We start from the raw sequence: 16,406 nt of genomic DNA, 5'->3' as shown, positions 1-16,406 counted from the left end.
CATCGCTGAAAAACAACAAATAACGGAAACTGCCAATTTTGGCGGTAAAACGGCGGTTGGCGGCGCTAAATAATATTTTTATCTGTTTATAGTTACAACTTATTAAGATATTATTCTCAGTTTAAAAAAATTGGCGCTTCCAGCACCCAAACCGGCAAAAACAGGCAGTTAAACTTCTGTATCCCTACTTAACCCAATATCAGACCCCCCTCTATCTCGGCTCCTGTTACAGATAGAGACGTAAAACTTTTTTTCTGTTGGTTCATGTGTATTTGTAGAGAAATTTACTTTTTCTAGTCATAGCCGTCAGACTGCTCCTTATCCGCATTTTAGCAGCCAGCTGCTAAATATTAAAAAAGCTGTAGAGCGGCCAATTTTAAAGCTAGGAAAACCAAATTTTATGATGAGCAATTATTTTTCATAACAAAAAAAAAATGCTTTTTCTGACCATCGCCAAAAAACGACAAGTAACGGAAACCGCCAATTTCGCCAATAAAATGCTGTTTATGATCACAATAAAAGACTACATACAAAAATTGGCTGATTAAGGTCTGAAAGGGTCAAGACAGTTAATTGTTTAAACTAATGTAATAGATTTTTATTTTAGTCAGATGCCAGACGCAGACAATTTTAAAAAAATAACATTTAGAAATATTATCAATTTGTCTACAAAGGGTTTAACAACAAAATCAAAATATACAAATCTAATTATTAAAAACATCAAGATGATCTTCTCTATAAATTTTATTTGTAAAGCATTGATATTTTTATCAAATAATATGACAATGATGACAACATTAATAAGTGATTAAATACAGACAAAAATAGGATGACAACATCCATAAAGACAAAGCTCTAAGATCAGAAGTAAGGACAACTCTCTTGTAATTACTTTTGTAATATTTAATCAACCTTAGTAAAAAAGATGATGAAAATTAGGTGTTTTTTTTTTAAATCAGCTGTTGTTTCCAGCTGACCGCAGCCAGTGGCGGCAGTCCATGTAAGCTTCAAATCAATTAAATTTTTTTAAAAATATATATTAATTCTTGAGTAATAATAAACTTCCGTGAATAGTAAGGCCATGACCGTTTGGCTACTCCTTGACCGATTTTTAACTGATTTTTTATTTCCTACCTGTAGTTTTGCCGCTTTTAAGCTGCCAGTAGCAGAATTCTAAAACAGCTCTAGACCAGCCAATTTTTGTATGTAGTCTTTATTGTGATCATAAATAGATAAAACTAGCGCCGCCAACTGCCGTTTTACCGCCGAAATTGGCGGTTTCCGTTATTTGTCATTTTTTTGTTATGAAAAATAATTGCTCGTCATAAAATTTGGTTTTCCTAGCTTTAAAATTGGCCGCTCTACAGCTTTTTAATATTTAGCAGCTGGCTGCTAAAAAGCGGATAAGGAGCAGTCTGACCGCTATGACTAGAAAAAGTAATTTTCTCTTAAAATACACATGAACCAACAGAAAAAAGTTTTACGTCTCTATCTGTAACAGGAGCCGAGATAGAGGGGGGTCTGTTATGGGGTTATGTAGGGATACAGAAGTTTAACTGCCTGTTTTTGCCGGTTTAGGTGCTGGAAGCGCCAATTTTTTTTTTTAACTGAGAATAATATCTTAATAAGTTGTAACTATAAACAGATAAAAATATTATTTAGCGCCGCCAACCACCGTCTTACCGCCAAAATTGGCGGTTTCCGTTATTTGTCGTTTTTTGGCGATGATCAGAAAAGGTATTTTTTTATTATAAAAAATAATAGTTTGTCATAAAATTTGGGTTTCTTAGCTTTAAAATTGGCCGTTTTACCGCCAAAATTGGCGGTTTCCGTTATTTGTCGTTTTTCGGCGATGGTCAAAAAAGGTATTTTTTTATTATAAAAAATAATAATTTGTCATAAAATTTGGTTTTCTTAGCTTTAAAATTGGCCGCTCTACAGCTGTTTTAATATTTAGCAGCTGGATGCTAAAAAGCGGATAAGGAGCGGTCTGACCGCTATGACTAGAAAAAGCAATTCTCTAAAAATACACATGAACAACCAGAAAAAAGTTTTACGTCTCTATCTGTAACAGGAGCCGAGATAGAGGGGGGGTCTGTCAGGGGGTTAAGTAGGGGTTCAGAAGTTTAACTGCCTGTTTTTGCCGGTTTTGGTGCTGGAAGCGCCAATTTTTTTTTAACTGAGAATAATATCTTAATAAGTTGTAACTATATACAGTGAAAAAAGGGACAAAAAAAGATATTTTTTAGGCCTTTTCAAAAGGCAGTTTTGAAATCCCGTTATTTCTAAAAAAAAAATTAAAATGCTTAGAGAATGGTTTGGAAGGTGAATTTAGGTGTTCTGCATATTTCAACTTAAACACATAAGGCCTAAGATATGATATCCCAAAAATCTTTTGTCAAAGTCTACTCTACACCTAGCGCTGGCGATTTTATTTTTCACAGGTATAAAATGCATGATTTTAGAAAACTGACTGGCGCTAGGTCTAGAGTAGACTTTGACAAAAGATTTTTTGGATAAAATATCTTTGGCCTTATGTGTTTAAATTGAAATATGCAGAAGAGCTGAAAACCTGCACATTACTGAGATATTGTTAAAACCGCCGTGCTACCGTTATCTGTTGATATTTTACATGCCTGGCGCTAGGTCGCCAGTAGAGATAGAGAGCTGAAATTTTGTACATATATTTCTAGGCCCCTAAAGTAACTTTTTAGGTTAGCAGAAGATTGAAATTCGAAAGTGGGTATTTTCATGAAAAGATCTATTATACATACATAGGTAGTACGTAAAGAGAAAAATAACTTGTTTTTAAAAGTTATAGCGATCTTTTAGAAAGGTTATATTAAGAAAAGTGCTTACAAATTAGGAAAATACAGTGATTAGTGAAATTTAAATCAAAGTAGTAATGAAAAAAAAAACGTCCACGAAAAGACAAACTATTATTTTATAAAGTTTTTATTTTGTTTTCGCATTTATGTGAAAACTAAATATAACAATTTTATGTGTTAATGTTGATTTAGTACTGACAATAAAAATGGTCTTAGCTGACACCTAATCTACAGTACTTTAAAAAGTGAGTTTATGCTTTGTTTATATCGAGATATTTATTTTAAAATCTTTTTTTTTAGAATAAAAATGGATATTTATATTGATATAATATAATAAAGTAATATAACCAAAAAGTTATAATTAGAGAAATGTAAACAATGTATCTGTAACTTTAAAAATCTAAACTAAAAAACATAATATTAGTATTACAATGAAAGCTCATATCCATGAAGATTCCGGAGGTTTGCTTGAGATCGGAAAAGTTATATTTATACCATTTACTAATAATAGCAGTGAAGAAGATGTTTATGATGATATTAGTGAGGATGTGTATAGTAATGCCACTGATAGTATTGAAGTAGACCAGAGAGTTTGTAATGCGTCACTATTTTGTTATTTGTAAGTATCACTATTTTGTTATTGGGAAACAAAGATGACAACATCCTTAAAAGCGGAGCTCTGAAACGTTAAGACAAGCGAACATTACTACTTGTATAGTGTCAGAATTAAATATTCAGAATATAAATGTATAAAAGTCGAACGAAACAAAATTGTAAGTTAATCTGCTTTAAAAATGCTTAAATACAGAATACTGTTTAAGGACATACTTACATTTTTAGGACTTGATCATAGAGATGCTTTGCTTATAACAATGTACTTTGTTGTCCTAGGAATCAACATTCCAAAAAGCAGACCAATCGGATATTTTTATCACATAAAAATTTTATGTTAAAAAGTTAAAAAGAAACATGTTTAAAATGGACGTACGAACTTTCTGGTAACGATTATAGAGTTGCTTTGCTTTCTAACTCGTACCTAACTCCTTATTATTTAATTTAGGAATGACTATAATGAAGATGAAATTATGAACGAAACATGGAAAAGTTGTTACCCAAAATTTGTAGAAGATTATTCAACAGTCTTAAGCATAAATATTTGCTTGTTGTTCTTGATCGGTATGCATTTTTATTTAACAAGGATGACAACATCCATAAGGAGCAAAGCATAAAAAACCATAGATCAGTGAATATAAAGTAAATGTTTTGTAGGTTTACAATTGAGAGAAAAAACAAAAGAGAGAGAATGATAAAAAGTCATGAAACCTTAATAGAAAAATAGAAAATGCCGATGGAAAGTGGTAACTTATCAATAGAAATCAAAAAACCATCTTAAATAGCAGCTGAGAAAGTCACATTTACCATATAGCGTTATGGACAGACAATATTATTATAAGATTAGCTTCGCTACTTTATGAACTAAAATATTTGGTTAACTGCTGGTTAGATATGGTTCACCTTTAAAGTAAAGCTTCTTATGTGTCTCTGAAAGGCTTCAAATATCTTTAGACACAGATTTTTTTGTAGAAGATCTAAAGCTTCATTCAGACAGCCATCGTTCTACTTTGTATTTTAGACTGGCTGATTTTTCCCTAGCCTATAGTGAAAGGAGGGGTATGTAAGGAAAATAAAAATTGCGGTCCTGCATTTTCTAAGATCTTTTGCTTCTCTCAGATAAAAAAAATATTTTACATAGTTGGACTAGTGGCTACGCCCCTAGAGGCACTTGACGGGGGGGTTGATTTTGACAACCCATTTTTATGTATTCTGTATTTAAAAAGAAAAAGTAAAAATATATTTTTTTTTTTTGGGGGGGGGAGGGTTAGTCGTTTCCCCCCCCCCTCTTTTAATTTTTGTTCAAAAAGAAAATAGCTTATCACAGGACCAGTATTTATATTCCCTGAAGTGTAGAGCCCAATCGCTTCAGTGGTTACTGAGATCCTAAGCTTCAGACAGACAGACAGATAGACATCGTTCTACTTTGTATTACAGCATCTAGGGGCTTTGTAATCGAAGGAACAGAGAAAAATAGCTTAAAACCATCCAAAGATTTAAATCTGAAAATAGAATATGGAATAATACCATCACTGGACCTCTATGAACCTTACTTCAAATAGAGAACCCAATCGGTTCAGTAGTTATTAAAATATTAAGCTTCAGACAAAAAACTCTTACTACTTTATATAATAGGATATATATATTTAGGTGGTTTAGGAAATCTTCTGAATCTTCTTTCTATTCCGTATGTATTCTTCAGGTAAAATTTTGTGTGTCAAACATTTAATCTAAAATATCAAGGAGGGACGGGAAAATGGACTGTAAATTACACATGTAGCCAATGTTCCATACCCACGTTATCTTATTCGTTGGCTCAAACACTTTGGGTACTACTATTAAAGTGTGATTGATTGGTTCCAAACCAATCAATTAATGGTACAACCATTAAATCTAAAGTTAAGTGGGGGTAATTTTTTATCAACATTTGAGAAAAATACCTGTAATTGCCTACCAAAACATGTCCTCGTTCTAACCAATAATATGGCCGGATTATTCCATCACTGTGTTCTTATTGGTCTAATTTATTGAGAGGGGATCTAGGTCCATAAATTTATTTGTTAAGGTACCCAGAAAAATTTACAATTCGTTGGAATCAAACCACTCTTCTGATGCTACATCTTTCTTTGTGTGATTTAGGTAATTATTTAGATTGTCTTTTCTGAAAAAATATCTTTAGCAGGTTTTGTTTCTTTTTATAGCAATTTCCCTCAAAGAGTCATATCGAGCATTTAAATACCCCCCCCCCCCCTCCTACTCTATAAATATATGAATAAGGGTTTTCTTTGGCTAAATTTTTTGGAGAGGACCAAACCCTGAGGGGTCAATAGTCCTCAAAGTTTTATGATAACGTTTTCTTTATCGTTGTCTTAACAACTTTAGGGACTTTAGTTAATTTTTATTGGTTGGTTAATTAATTTGAGTGGTCAAACGTTTCAACCACTAATTTTAATTTTCAGAAGGGGTAATTTTGTTTATCATTATAAGTTAAGTACATCAATTTATCGGCCATTGTCTTACTCCTTTAGATTCCTGATAAATCTTAGTATTGTATCTAATTATTTAAGAAGTGATGGGAATTTGAATTACATTTTAATAGATAATTCGGATGGCCAGAGACAATCCATAAAGTATTGAAACCACAGAACTCCAATGAAATGTCAATAATAGTACCTGTGTTTAGTGTCCTTCCTTTATGGTAGCTTTAGGCCTACCTATTCTATTGACGTAATAGTAGAGGGAAAGAGAAAGGGAAGGGGGAAAAATCCCCCCAGAAAAGAGATGGGGTATAGGGTCAATATAATAGGTAGGCCAAAAGCACTGACATTTAACCCCAATTTGCTTAGGCACTATAGACAGATACTCAAAAATAACTTGATTGTAAACCTAAAAATAACTAAAAAATATTTATGTTTCAGCTTACATCACCTTTGGTATCCCCTCCTTCCTAAATATTTACCTGAACCATGGGTTCACATATTCCCTCTGGTTGTGCAAATTCTCTGCCCTCGTCAGAAATCTTATTTGCTATGCAGACTTTCTCACTCTTGGCATCATTGCTTTAGTAAGGTAAGGATAGATATGTAGATCTGTCAGCGAGGAACATTGGACTGGAAATTAACAGGGAGTAAGGGAGGAGACAATGGACAATTAATTAAATTTAGGAGTTTTCGCTGAATGGCCATGAAATCCAGATTTATCAAGAAAATTTTAAGGAATAAATAAAGGTCGTGTAAATAAAATTTAGAAAACTATAAAATAAGAAAAAAGTTCCAAGAAAAAAAGCATTCATTTGATATTCCTAGATCTAAATGCCACTATATTCAAGAATTAAATTTAGGTTGTTAGATTAGGGTTCTCAGATTGTTTATTACACAAATATCACAGTAAAGTTTTTATCTATGAAATGATATTTTTTGGAAATTTTTTTTTTAAAACCAGACTTATCATAACAAATTCTTCTGTCTGCTATATTCAAAACTAACTCAGCAAGTTAGCGGCATTTGATGCGCTAGTACCCAAACTCAGTCAGAAACTCCTAAATTCTTGCTCATTCCCTTTCCCAGGTTCTACGAAATACCACAAAATTTCACCCTTTTTACCGGAAAAGTGGTAAAGCTGGTCAAGCTGGTAAAATTTACCAGTTTCGTGGTAAATTTTACCAGCAAAAATTTTAGCCAAAAAATTAGTAAAATTTTACCATTTTTTTTGTAAAATTTGACGAAACAAAAAACCCCGTTTTTTGTGTTTTAAATTAAAAACAGCTCTTCATAATCAGTTGTAGTACTTTAAAATAATGACTTCTATACAATGAAGCCTAAATTTAAAATTTTTTTTTTTTTTTAAATTTTACCACATTTGGAAGTTTTACCAAAAATGTGGTCAATTTTACAACTCTATTTTTCAGGTTAAGTCCGAATTTTCGGACTTAGACAAAAAAACGCAATTTGGTCAATTTTTACCAAAAAGTTGGTAAAATTTGACAAGGTATTTTTTTAGGCTAAGTCCAGATTTTTGGACTCTGACAAAAAAAATGAACTTGGTAAAATTTGACCAACTTTTTGGTAAAAATTGACAAGGTAAATTTTTAGGCTAAGTCCAGATTTTTGGACTTTGACAAAAAAAAAACTTGGTAAAATTTGACCAACTTTTTGGTAAAAATTTTTACTTTTTATTGAATTTTTTCGCATAAAAGAAGCTAACTTTTTTTTAAAACCTTGAAAATTATTTCATCATTTCTTTTAAAACATCCTCCCGCATCGTCAAAAATATATCAAATTTAATATTTACTTATTAGAGCTAGCTTCATACGAATTAAAATTAAAAGAAAAAAAATCCAGGTGTGTGTGTGTACGCAGATGTGCCGTGTGCATTTGAATTTATCGATTTTTCATCTTTAATATAAATATAAGCTTTCGTATATTCCCCTGAATGTTTCTAAAAGAAAGACAGAGATTTCGAATTATAGAGTAATTTCGCTACAAAACTTATATTTTTAAGTTTTGAAATTTATGGCACCTCTGTGCGCGCATGCGCACTATTGATAAGCTTATGATTATTTGAATATAGAGTGCCAAAAATAATTATTAGTTTTGATTCAATTTAATCAAATATTTTGAATCAAGAAGTAAATTACTACTCAATTTTCTCTAAATATTTAAATTTGTAGAATTTACAATTTGTTTGGAAGATTTTTTTTAAGCAAGATGTTTAAAAATGTGGCAAAATTGTGGAACAACAATGTTTCATGATTTCTATATTTATGTTGTCTTTGCCAACCGGAAATACCACCGAGATGGGTTTTTAAAAGATGAATGCCACATTTTTTCGGCGTTTTTTAGACATTGATTGATTGAACGTTGACGATAGAATTTCAAACAGAGTATATAACATAAAAATACTGAATTTTAAATTATTTTTTTAGCAATTTTTCTAATGTCTAACACAGCTCTAAAAAGATGCATTAATTAATATGCAGCAAAAATGGATTGAAGATAATCTTTTTTTTTCTATGAAGGCCGTACCATCAAAAGCGAAATAATTAAATAAATCATTGTATACTCTTTTAGATTTCGCGAATGTCGCGCTTGTTATTCATAGCGTAAAAAATGTCGAAAAAACGCGGCAATATCTTTTAAGAACCCGGCCGGAAATAGATTCATATGGTTAACAACTATATATATATTTAAATATTTTTTTTTAATATTGAATGCACTATATTTTTTTATATTCTATCGAATATATATTTTATATGTCATTACAAAACTATATTACATTTAATATTAACATTAAAAAAAAAAAACATCAATTTAAACTTTCGTAACCCTGTAATTAGGTATTGGCTTCAGAAGTACAGTTCACCACGGTCCACGCTTGAGCTAGCATCATCAGCATGGCTCTGCCTAGGCTTATAATTAGAAAGGCCAGGGTATTATTATTACAGGTATTGTGTCTTTAAAGGGACTGTGAACGTAAATTTTTCTCATCTTAATATCAAATCTTAACATTATCTTATTCATAATATCTCACAGATAGAGCAAAACGCGCTTTTGTTTGCTTAAAAAACGGCTTTTTCCGACGATTTTTATAAGGTACAGGGAAAGGAAGAAATTTTCCGTATTATATAAAATGTCCATTAAATTGATTTTTTGGTATTATCCTCTTAGAAATTTTTTTTTCAATATTGAAAATTTGAGTACCCCCCCCCCCCCCCCCCCCCGACAGCGAACTATGAACTCTGGCCGCAGCGCTCGGCTCCCTAGCCTAAAACCTAACCTAACCTAAAATAGTTGTTCGTCGGTAGTTGGGGGGGGGGGGGGGGGGGTACAAAATTGAAAAAAAATTTATAATTATAAAGATGTAATTTTGTTAATAATCATTGGTGATGTGGATCAATTTATCGGGGATTGTTTAATTTAATGTTTAATAACTTCGACGTTGATAAAAGTATTTTTGTAGGTATTTATTGGTGAAGGTTATGGTTTTATAACTTTTAATCATCCCGACGGAGCTGACAAAGCAGTTCAGGTACCATTCTTTTGATACTTTGGGTACCCAATCTTCTTACACTTTGGCTCCAAATCCGATTAATTTACGTTAGATTAGAGCCGGTTCTGAGCCACACAGAAAAGCAACATACATATCGAATCGAATTGAAGATGATTTTATACGAAATATAGATAACAGAATTAATTCCTGGCCTAATTAATTTTCTTGGTCTGACCCTAGAGCCAACAAAACTGGAACCCTTTTATTTTTACTCTCCGCGGAAAATCGCTGAGTGTTGTACACAATACGATAAGAAACTTTTAACTCCCATTAATAGAGGTTAGATACGGAATAAATTATCGTTTTCATGAGGACCCAAATAATCCTCTATTTATCATTTTTTGTTTGAAACTTTCACTACTGCTTTTAGTTAGGTTTAGGGAGATCAAGAAGGGTTTAGAATATTCCACAAGGGTAGGAGGTATTTTTAAGTTATAGGGAATTGTTTTGATTTATTTTTACCTTATTGTTATTAAACAAACTTCAGGTCTTGAAGTTATTTTCACTTCACTTTATTTTTTAAGGAAATGAACGGTACATTATATGCCGGTGAACGGCTGAGAGTGGAAATATCCCGGGGACGAGGCAGGGGACGTGGAGGCGGTGATAGAGGACGCGGAGGTGATAGGGGGCGCAGTTCTTACAGAGGTAGAGGCCGGGGTGGGGGCGGGGATAGGTATGAAAGACGCAGCCCCCCACATTACTCTAGGAAAGTTTTTGTTTTAAAAAGTAAAAGTTAGAAAATCTTTAGGTAGGCTTATTTATTAAATGTAACGTTTAAAAGCAATGCATTTTTTGTAATTTCGCCATGGACTGACGTACAGTTTTGTTATAAAGTTGCTGCGCTAATAAAACAGCAGTACCTAAGATAAAAAAATTTAAAATTAATCTTCCAAAATACTTACTAAAAATCATCGAATTTTTTTTTTCAAAATGAAAACATTTAAAAATAACAGAGGTGGCTCTAGAGGAAGGGGAGGTGATAAGGGTGGCTTTAGAGGCAGAGGCCGTGGAGGGGACAGGGGTGGTTTCAGAGGACGTGATGGCAGAGGGGGTGGTAGATCCCCTCCACCAAGGTAAAATTTTAAATTTTAAGATTAGTTTAGATATTGCTAGCGGCTGCGGCCCTAGCATTTAGGGGCTCTGTATTAAAAAGGATAGATAGGGGACAGAAATATAGTCTAAAACCATTCCGTGTCATATGAGAAGCTTTCCTACCTATAAAGGAGAACTCAATCGGTTTAGTAGTTATCGAAATCTTAAGCTAAAGACAAAGAACCTTTTTACTTTAAACAATTTAGTATATAAACAAAATATATTAGTGTAATTTCCAAATTTGCTAACTTTAAATGCCTACCATCTCTTTTATTGCTTTATTAAAGATTTTCTAAAATTACAATAACTTTCCTACCTAGATATGCTCTTTTTTATTAGTTCTTCCCTTTTCTACCAATCAAAAAATTTTAAAAACCTTTTTTTTAATGAATTTTAACTTTTTAAGTAAATTATTTTTATTTTTTCAGGTATGAGAGGAGAGATGGCTACGGACCCCCCTCACATTACTTCACAAGGGAGGCACACCCCAGGGGCGACTACTCCCCTCCACAACAACGTTACAGAGGCCCCCCACCGCCAATGAGGGATATGTCGCCACGAGGACCCCCCCGCGGACCTCCTCCCCCCCACCACAGAGAATATTCCCCGTCACCCAGGAGGGGACCTCCCGGTAGGGGCCCACCACCCAGGGATTACTCACCTGAACCAAGAGGTCGGCCACCCCCAAGGTAAAATCAAATTTATATCAGGGATGTAAAGGGATAAGTCAATGGCCGATAAACTGATGAACATCAACATCGATGATACATAAAATTAGTGGTTAAAAAACGTTTGAACACTCAACTTATTGAAACAATAAATCAAAATTTAATTAACTCCCCAAAGTAGTTACCTAAGCCAATGAATAAGAAAACGTTATAATAAAACTTTTGGGACTGATGAAATTAACAGTTCATTGTCTCCTCTCAATAATGACATAAAGTACCTAGTTTTTTTACCTAATTTGATTTTTAATAGGTATTTTTTAGAATTTTGATGATATACAGGGTGCGGCACATAAATCCGGACAAATTCTAATTTTTAAACAAATGAACATAAAATCGTCAATTTTAAAGATTTTATTGAATTTTAAAAACTGGGAAGCAAAATAGGTATATGACTAGTAGATTATTCAACAAAATCGCCGCCAGCCTCAATCACCGCCTCTACCGGCCTCCTCAACCGCCGGCAGGTCCAGGTCAAAATGTACCTGTCCAAGCTGGCGTAGTTCTCATTGATAGTGGCAATGAGGGAGGTCTTTGTGGTATGGGCACGTCTATTGGTGCATGCTTCAAAGTAGCCCCAGGCCCAAAAGTCCATTGAATTAAGATCGGGCTGCTGGGAGGCCACATTTCCTTAGGAACATGAGTAACCGCCAAATTGACAAAATCCATTTTTTTGCTCTCATTTGGGCTAGGATTTAGCTACAGTGGACTTTAAGTACTCAAAATGCGTGTCTCAATGAGCTTAAGACATACAAAAAAAATTTGGGTCAAATTTCCAACTCCTTCCCTGTCGGGCCCTACTGTTTGTGATTTCTTAAAGCTCAAAATCTTGAAAAATCGACCTCATTCCGGTTATTATTGAGCTAAAATGGATTTAAACACAGCAAAATGTGTGTCTCAATGAGCCTAAGACACTCACAAAATTTGGGGTCAAGATTCCAACTCCTTCCCTGTCGGACCCTACGTTTTGTGATTTTGCGCATTAAACCACCGGCGCATTTGGAATCTGCCTTGTTGAACATATGCGCGGCCAGCTCGGTGTACACGTCCATCTTCGTCCAAAGATTTTTTTGTGCTAAAAGGTCATTACCTAAGCTTTCTATAGTGGGGTCAAACGTCCTGATTGGTCAAGTAGTTTTGACGCTATGGCGGTTTAAAAAATGTCCGGATTTATGTGCCGCACCCTGTATGTTATTTTTAATAGATAACGACATAACATTTACTTATTATAAACTAATCTGAATATTCAAGGTACATGTCACCACCCCCATCCAAAGGGCCACCAGGTGACTATTCTCCAGGACGCAGGGGACCTCCACCCTCCCCGGGTAGACGTGGACCAGGGACCAAGGCTATTCAGGAATGGGTTATTAAATGATTTAAGACGAAGTAAAATATTGTTTAAGTTTAAAAAAAGATTGTACTAAAATAATTTACGTTTCTGTAGACACAACGGGAAACATGGTTCTTATGGGATAGGACAAAAGACGAAGTATTGAAATTAAATCAAGATTTACCTAATAAAAATTAGGTACTCAAAGTTTTTGAGTTGACGAATAAGTAAACTTGTTTCTGAAACTTTGGATACCATTATGATATTTACACCATATTTTACCCTCCCTGCCTGGGGTTTAGGTCTAAATTTATCTAATATTAGTACTTGTTTGGGACAGGGATCTAAAGGGACAAGACAATGGCGGATAAATTGATGTACATCAGCAATGATGATACACAAAATTACCCCTTCTGTGGAGTATAATTAGTTGTTGAAAGCTTTAGACACTTAACTTGATTAATCAACCATTCAAAATTCAATAAAAGTCCCTAGAGTTGTTAAAGCAACGAAGAAGAAAATAAAGCTTTGGGGACTAGTGTAATAAACAGTCCACTTCCTTCCTTCATTTAATCCTCCATAACTTAGGACCCCGCGTTCCACGACTCCATACGCCACGTGAAGCATATAATCATTAATGCCGAGTACTATGGCCCCAGCCTGTTCTTGTTAGCCACGGATATTGTTACTGCTTATGTTTTCCAGGTAAGCTTTCCCTTTATTTTTTCTCGTTCTGCGTTTTCAAAGATGTTTAGTTAGATAAGTTTGCTGATTTTTTTGCCACGTGTCAAGATGCCTGTAGGAAATGAATGAGGGGGGAGAGGGGGAGTCGAACCTACACACTTTTATTTTTGCTTTCAAAAGAAAAGATTTAGGTGTGAGAGTAAGGGGGGGGGAAGTTCTGACACATTTGCGTAAACAGCGAGTATAGGCTTTATCTTTGGGACGGACGGACAGACGGACGGACAGACATCGTTCTACTTTGTATTATAGATTAGATATTTAGTAGGGAGGGATGGGACATTGGGCTGTAAATTACACTAGCCCCCAAAGTTTTCAAATAACATTTTCTTATTCTTTGGCCTAACAACCTTGGGTACTTTTATTGATTTTTTATTGGTTGGTTCATTAAGTTGAGTGTCCTAACATTTCAATCACTTATTGTAATCTACAGAAGGGGTAACGATGTGTATCATCATTAGAGATGAACATCAATTTATCAGCCATTGTCTTATCCCTTTATATCCCTGTAATTATCTAATTAACTAATGAGCAATTTTATTCCAGGTTGAATATCAGTGATACGAGGTCGAATGGGGCCGGTGCCCAGCAAATCCAGGAGGTTGCGCAACAGTTTTCGGCCAGAGCAGTAGAATCAAGAAAAATATGTTTAAGTGTTGTTTCAATCAATAAAGATAAAAATGAAAACAATTTTTTTTTTATTTTTGCGATTTATGTACAAGCGATGTTTTTCTATAATTAAGGTCAGTCGTTTTTTACCACTTTCTCGTGATTTTTACCACCCGTTTTTACCACAATTTTTGGTCAATTTTTACCATATTTACCCTATTTCCAGTAAAATTTTACCAATTTAGGGCAAAAATATTACCAGGTGTTGAACAGTTTTACCACTTTTTCGGTAAAATCTTACAGAAATTTGTGGTAAGATTTTACCAAAAAAGTGGTATAAAAAATCTGGTATAAATTTGCGTCCTAAAATGGTAATATTTTACCGGAAATCTGGTAAAATTTTACCGATAATTGTGGTAAAAATCGCTGGTAAAAAGCGTGAGAAAATACCACAAAAAGTGTTTTTACCACGGTTACGGTAAAATTTTACCACCTTTTAAATCGTATAGGCTGGTAAAATTTTACCATAAAAGTGGTAAAAACTAGGTTTTTTTATGGTATTAATTGTGTCCTGGGTTATGCCAGTACCCAAAGTCTGAGACTCCAAAAAATTGAATATTCAATCCATTTTCTTCTCCCTTACTCCCTGGGAAATTAAACTGTTACCCAAAGTTTTATAACAACGTTATCTTACACACTTTTGGTAGTTTGATTTATGATTGGAAAGTTTAAAACTAGCAGTGTCCAAACTTTTTAACCACTAATTTAGATTTAAAGAATTACATATTCTGTTATCATTATTGGGGACGAACAGTAATTTATTGCCCATTGCCTTATCCCTGCACATTAACATAACATTATTCATGAAAGCAAAGTAAGATCTAACGTGTATTGAGATTACTTTTTCGTTGTAAATAAGGTTAGGTTAGGTTAGGTAAATGTTAATGATAGCCCCACGTGGTTAGAGCCCCACACATTGCTAGAAAAAGAAGAAATACACCAAAACCCGCTGCTTCGTTTTCTTTCCGTGATCCAAATAATCTTATTTTTGTAGGATGACAGCAGACCTTAGTTCAAATGCTCAGAATGAGATGAAGCTGACCCGTACAGTGCTTCTCTGCTGTTCTACCTGGATCCTATCCTTCGGCATCATCTCCCCCATGGTGCTGGAGGCACAGTGGGGAGGCCTGGACTGGGGAAAGTTTGGCCCCAACCCGTCCAGAGGGGCGTGCAATACGTATTCTTGCAATAACTCAGGAATTTTCTCTTGATAAATGTATCCTTGGTTAGAAAATAATAAAAAAATCGTGTCATGAAAAGAAAACGAAGTTGCGGGTTTCGTCGTATTTTCACAGTAGCGTTTTAAAGGTTATTTTATGTTAGATAAGTGTTAATGATTGCCCCGCAGGGTTAGAAAATAGGCCCCACAGGATACGAGCTACCCGCAGGGGCTAGAAATAGGAGAAGAGCTACTGTGAAAATGCGACGAAATTCGAAACTTCGTTTTCTTTCCCTGATCCAAAAATTCCGACCGCCATAGATTTTTATACATAGTGATTGGAATGTTGGCAAGAAATTTTCGATGTTTTTCTTGAATAGGAGCTTAAAAAAAGGAATCGACGGACATTTCAAATCATTGAGTAGCTTTGCTACTATATAATAAAAAAGTTATGGAAGGTTTTATACAAATAATTTGCTTTGTATGTAAAAATACATTTTTGAAAAGGAAAAATTTGTATTCCACTTTTTAAAACATTTATCTTGCTTTTGTATGTTATTAGCGGTAAGCACAATGCTCTGAAATAGTTATAAACCTTTTCTGGGCCTATAAGAAGCTTCTTTGTAAAGTAGAACCATGATGGTCATGTGGTTAGCAAGATCTTAAGCTAAACAGACAAACAGACATTCTTTTACTTTTACATAAGGAAAATCATATCTATCCAGTTGTTGGTAAGATCCTACGCTACAGATAGACAAACATTCTGTTACTTTTATATTAAACTAGCGGCTACGCCCCTAGAGGCCTCTAGTGGCACTTTAAATATTTTTGTTTGTTAAAGTCTCTACGATAATTCTTTATGTTACGGATACCTCTTTATGTTACGGATACCCCTTTATGTTACGTTGTAGTCTCCCAGATATTAAGAAAATTTACAATTTTTTTGTCATTTCTCTTGGGAGAGTGGTGGTACCCTTCCCCAAAATAGTTAAAAACCTTCCTGGGATATATGAGAATCTACCCTGTTAAGGAGAACCCGGTTCAGCGGTTAGCGAGATCCCTTGGTACACACAGACAAACAGACAAACAAACAAACATCCTGTTACTTTAGTATAAGGATATCCTAATTTTTATCAAGAGAATATTTAGGAGCATCTTTCTCAGCGCCAGCCTTAATCTACACCGTGGGATTCTTT

At 34.2% G+C, this 16,406-nt stretch overlaps 2 protein-coding genes across 2 annotated transcripts; both read left to right on the top strand.

Moving 5' to 3' along the window:
• Positions 1 to 3,244: 3,244 nt before the first annotated feature.
• On the top strand, positions 3,245 to 15,277 carry LOC145304224 (galanin receptor 2a-like). Its single transcript, XM_080146063.1, has 6 exons — positions 3,245 to 3,447; positions 3,889 to 4,004; positions 5,091 to 5,142; positions 5,506 to 5,579; positions 6,359 to 6,509; positions 15,046 to 15,277. Exons 1-6 carry the CDS (start codon positions 3,260 to 3,262, stop codon positions 15,260 to 15,262), a joined length of 798 nt encoding a protein of 265 aa, XP_080002189.1. The 5' UTR covers positions 3,245 to 3,259; the 3' UTR covers positions 15,263 to 15,277.
• LOC145304342 (uncharacterized) lies at positions 8,833 to 13,943 on the top strand. The gene is made up of 8 exons (XM_080146210.1): positions 8,833 to 8,883; positions 9,399 to 9,467; positions 10,013 to 10,197; positions 10,445 to 10,564; positions 11,012 to 11,272; positions 12,560 to 12,670; positions 13,232 to 13,346; positions 13,929 to 13,943. Exons 1-8 carry the CDS (start codon positions 8,833 to 8,835, stop codon positions 13,941 to 13,943), a joined length of 927 nt encoding a protein of 308 aa, XP_080002336.1.
• Positions 15,278 to 16,406: the final 1,129 nt, after the last annotated feature.

This window comes from Acartia tonsa, chromosome 13 (genome assembly GCF_053477335.1).
Source record: "Acartia tonsa isolate MP-2025a chromosome 13, ASM5347733v1, whole genome shotgun sequence".
Lineage (NCBI taxonomy): Eukaryota > Metazoa > Arthropoda > Copepoda > Calanoida > Acartiidae > Acartia > Acartia tonsa.
This window is presented reverse-complemented; position numbering and strand designations above follow the sequence as displayed.

Excerpts from the sequence above, each read along its gene's own strand:
- LOC145304224 (XM_080146063.1), top strand. The coding sequence starts at position 3,260 with ATGAAAGCTCATATCCATGAAGATTCCGGAGGTTTGCTTGAGATCGGA. Across the intron at positions 4,005-5,090 it reads TTGCTTGTTGTTCTTGATCG|GTGGTTTAGGAAATCTTCTG; the intron begins GTATGCATTTTT and ends ATATATATTTAG. Across the intron at positions 5,580-6,358 it reads TCTTTCTTTGTGTGATTTAG|CTTACATCACCTTTGGTATC; the intron begins GTAATTATTTAG and ends TTTATGTTTCAG.
- LOC145304342 (XM_080146210.1), top strand. The coding sequence starts at position 8,833 with ATGGCTCTGCCTAGGCTTATAATTAGAAAGGCCAGGGTATTATTATTA. Across the intron at positions 9,468-10,012 it reads GAGCTGACAAAGCAGTTCAG|GAAATGAACGGTACATTATA; the intron begins GTACCATTCTTT and ends TTATTTTTTAAG. Across the intron at positions 10,198-10,444 it reads AGCCCCCCACATTACTCTAG|AGGTGGCTCTAGAGGAAGGG; the intron begins GAAAGTTTTTGT and ends TAAAAATAACAG.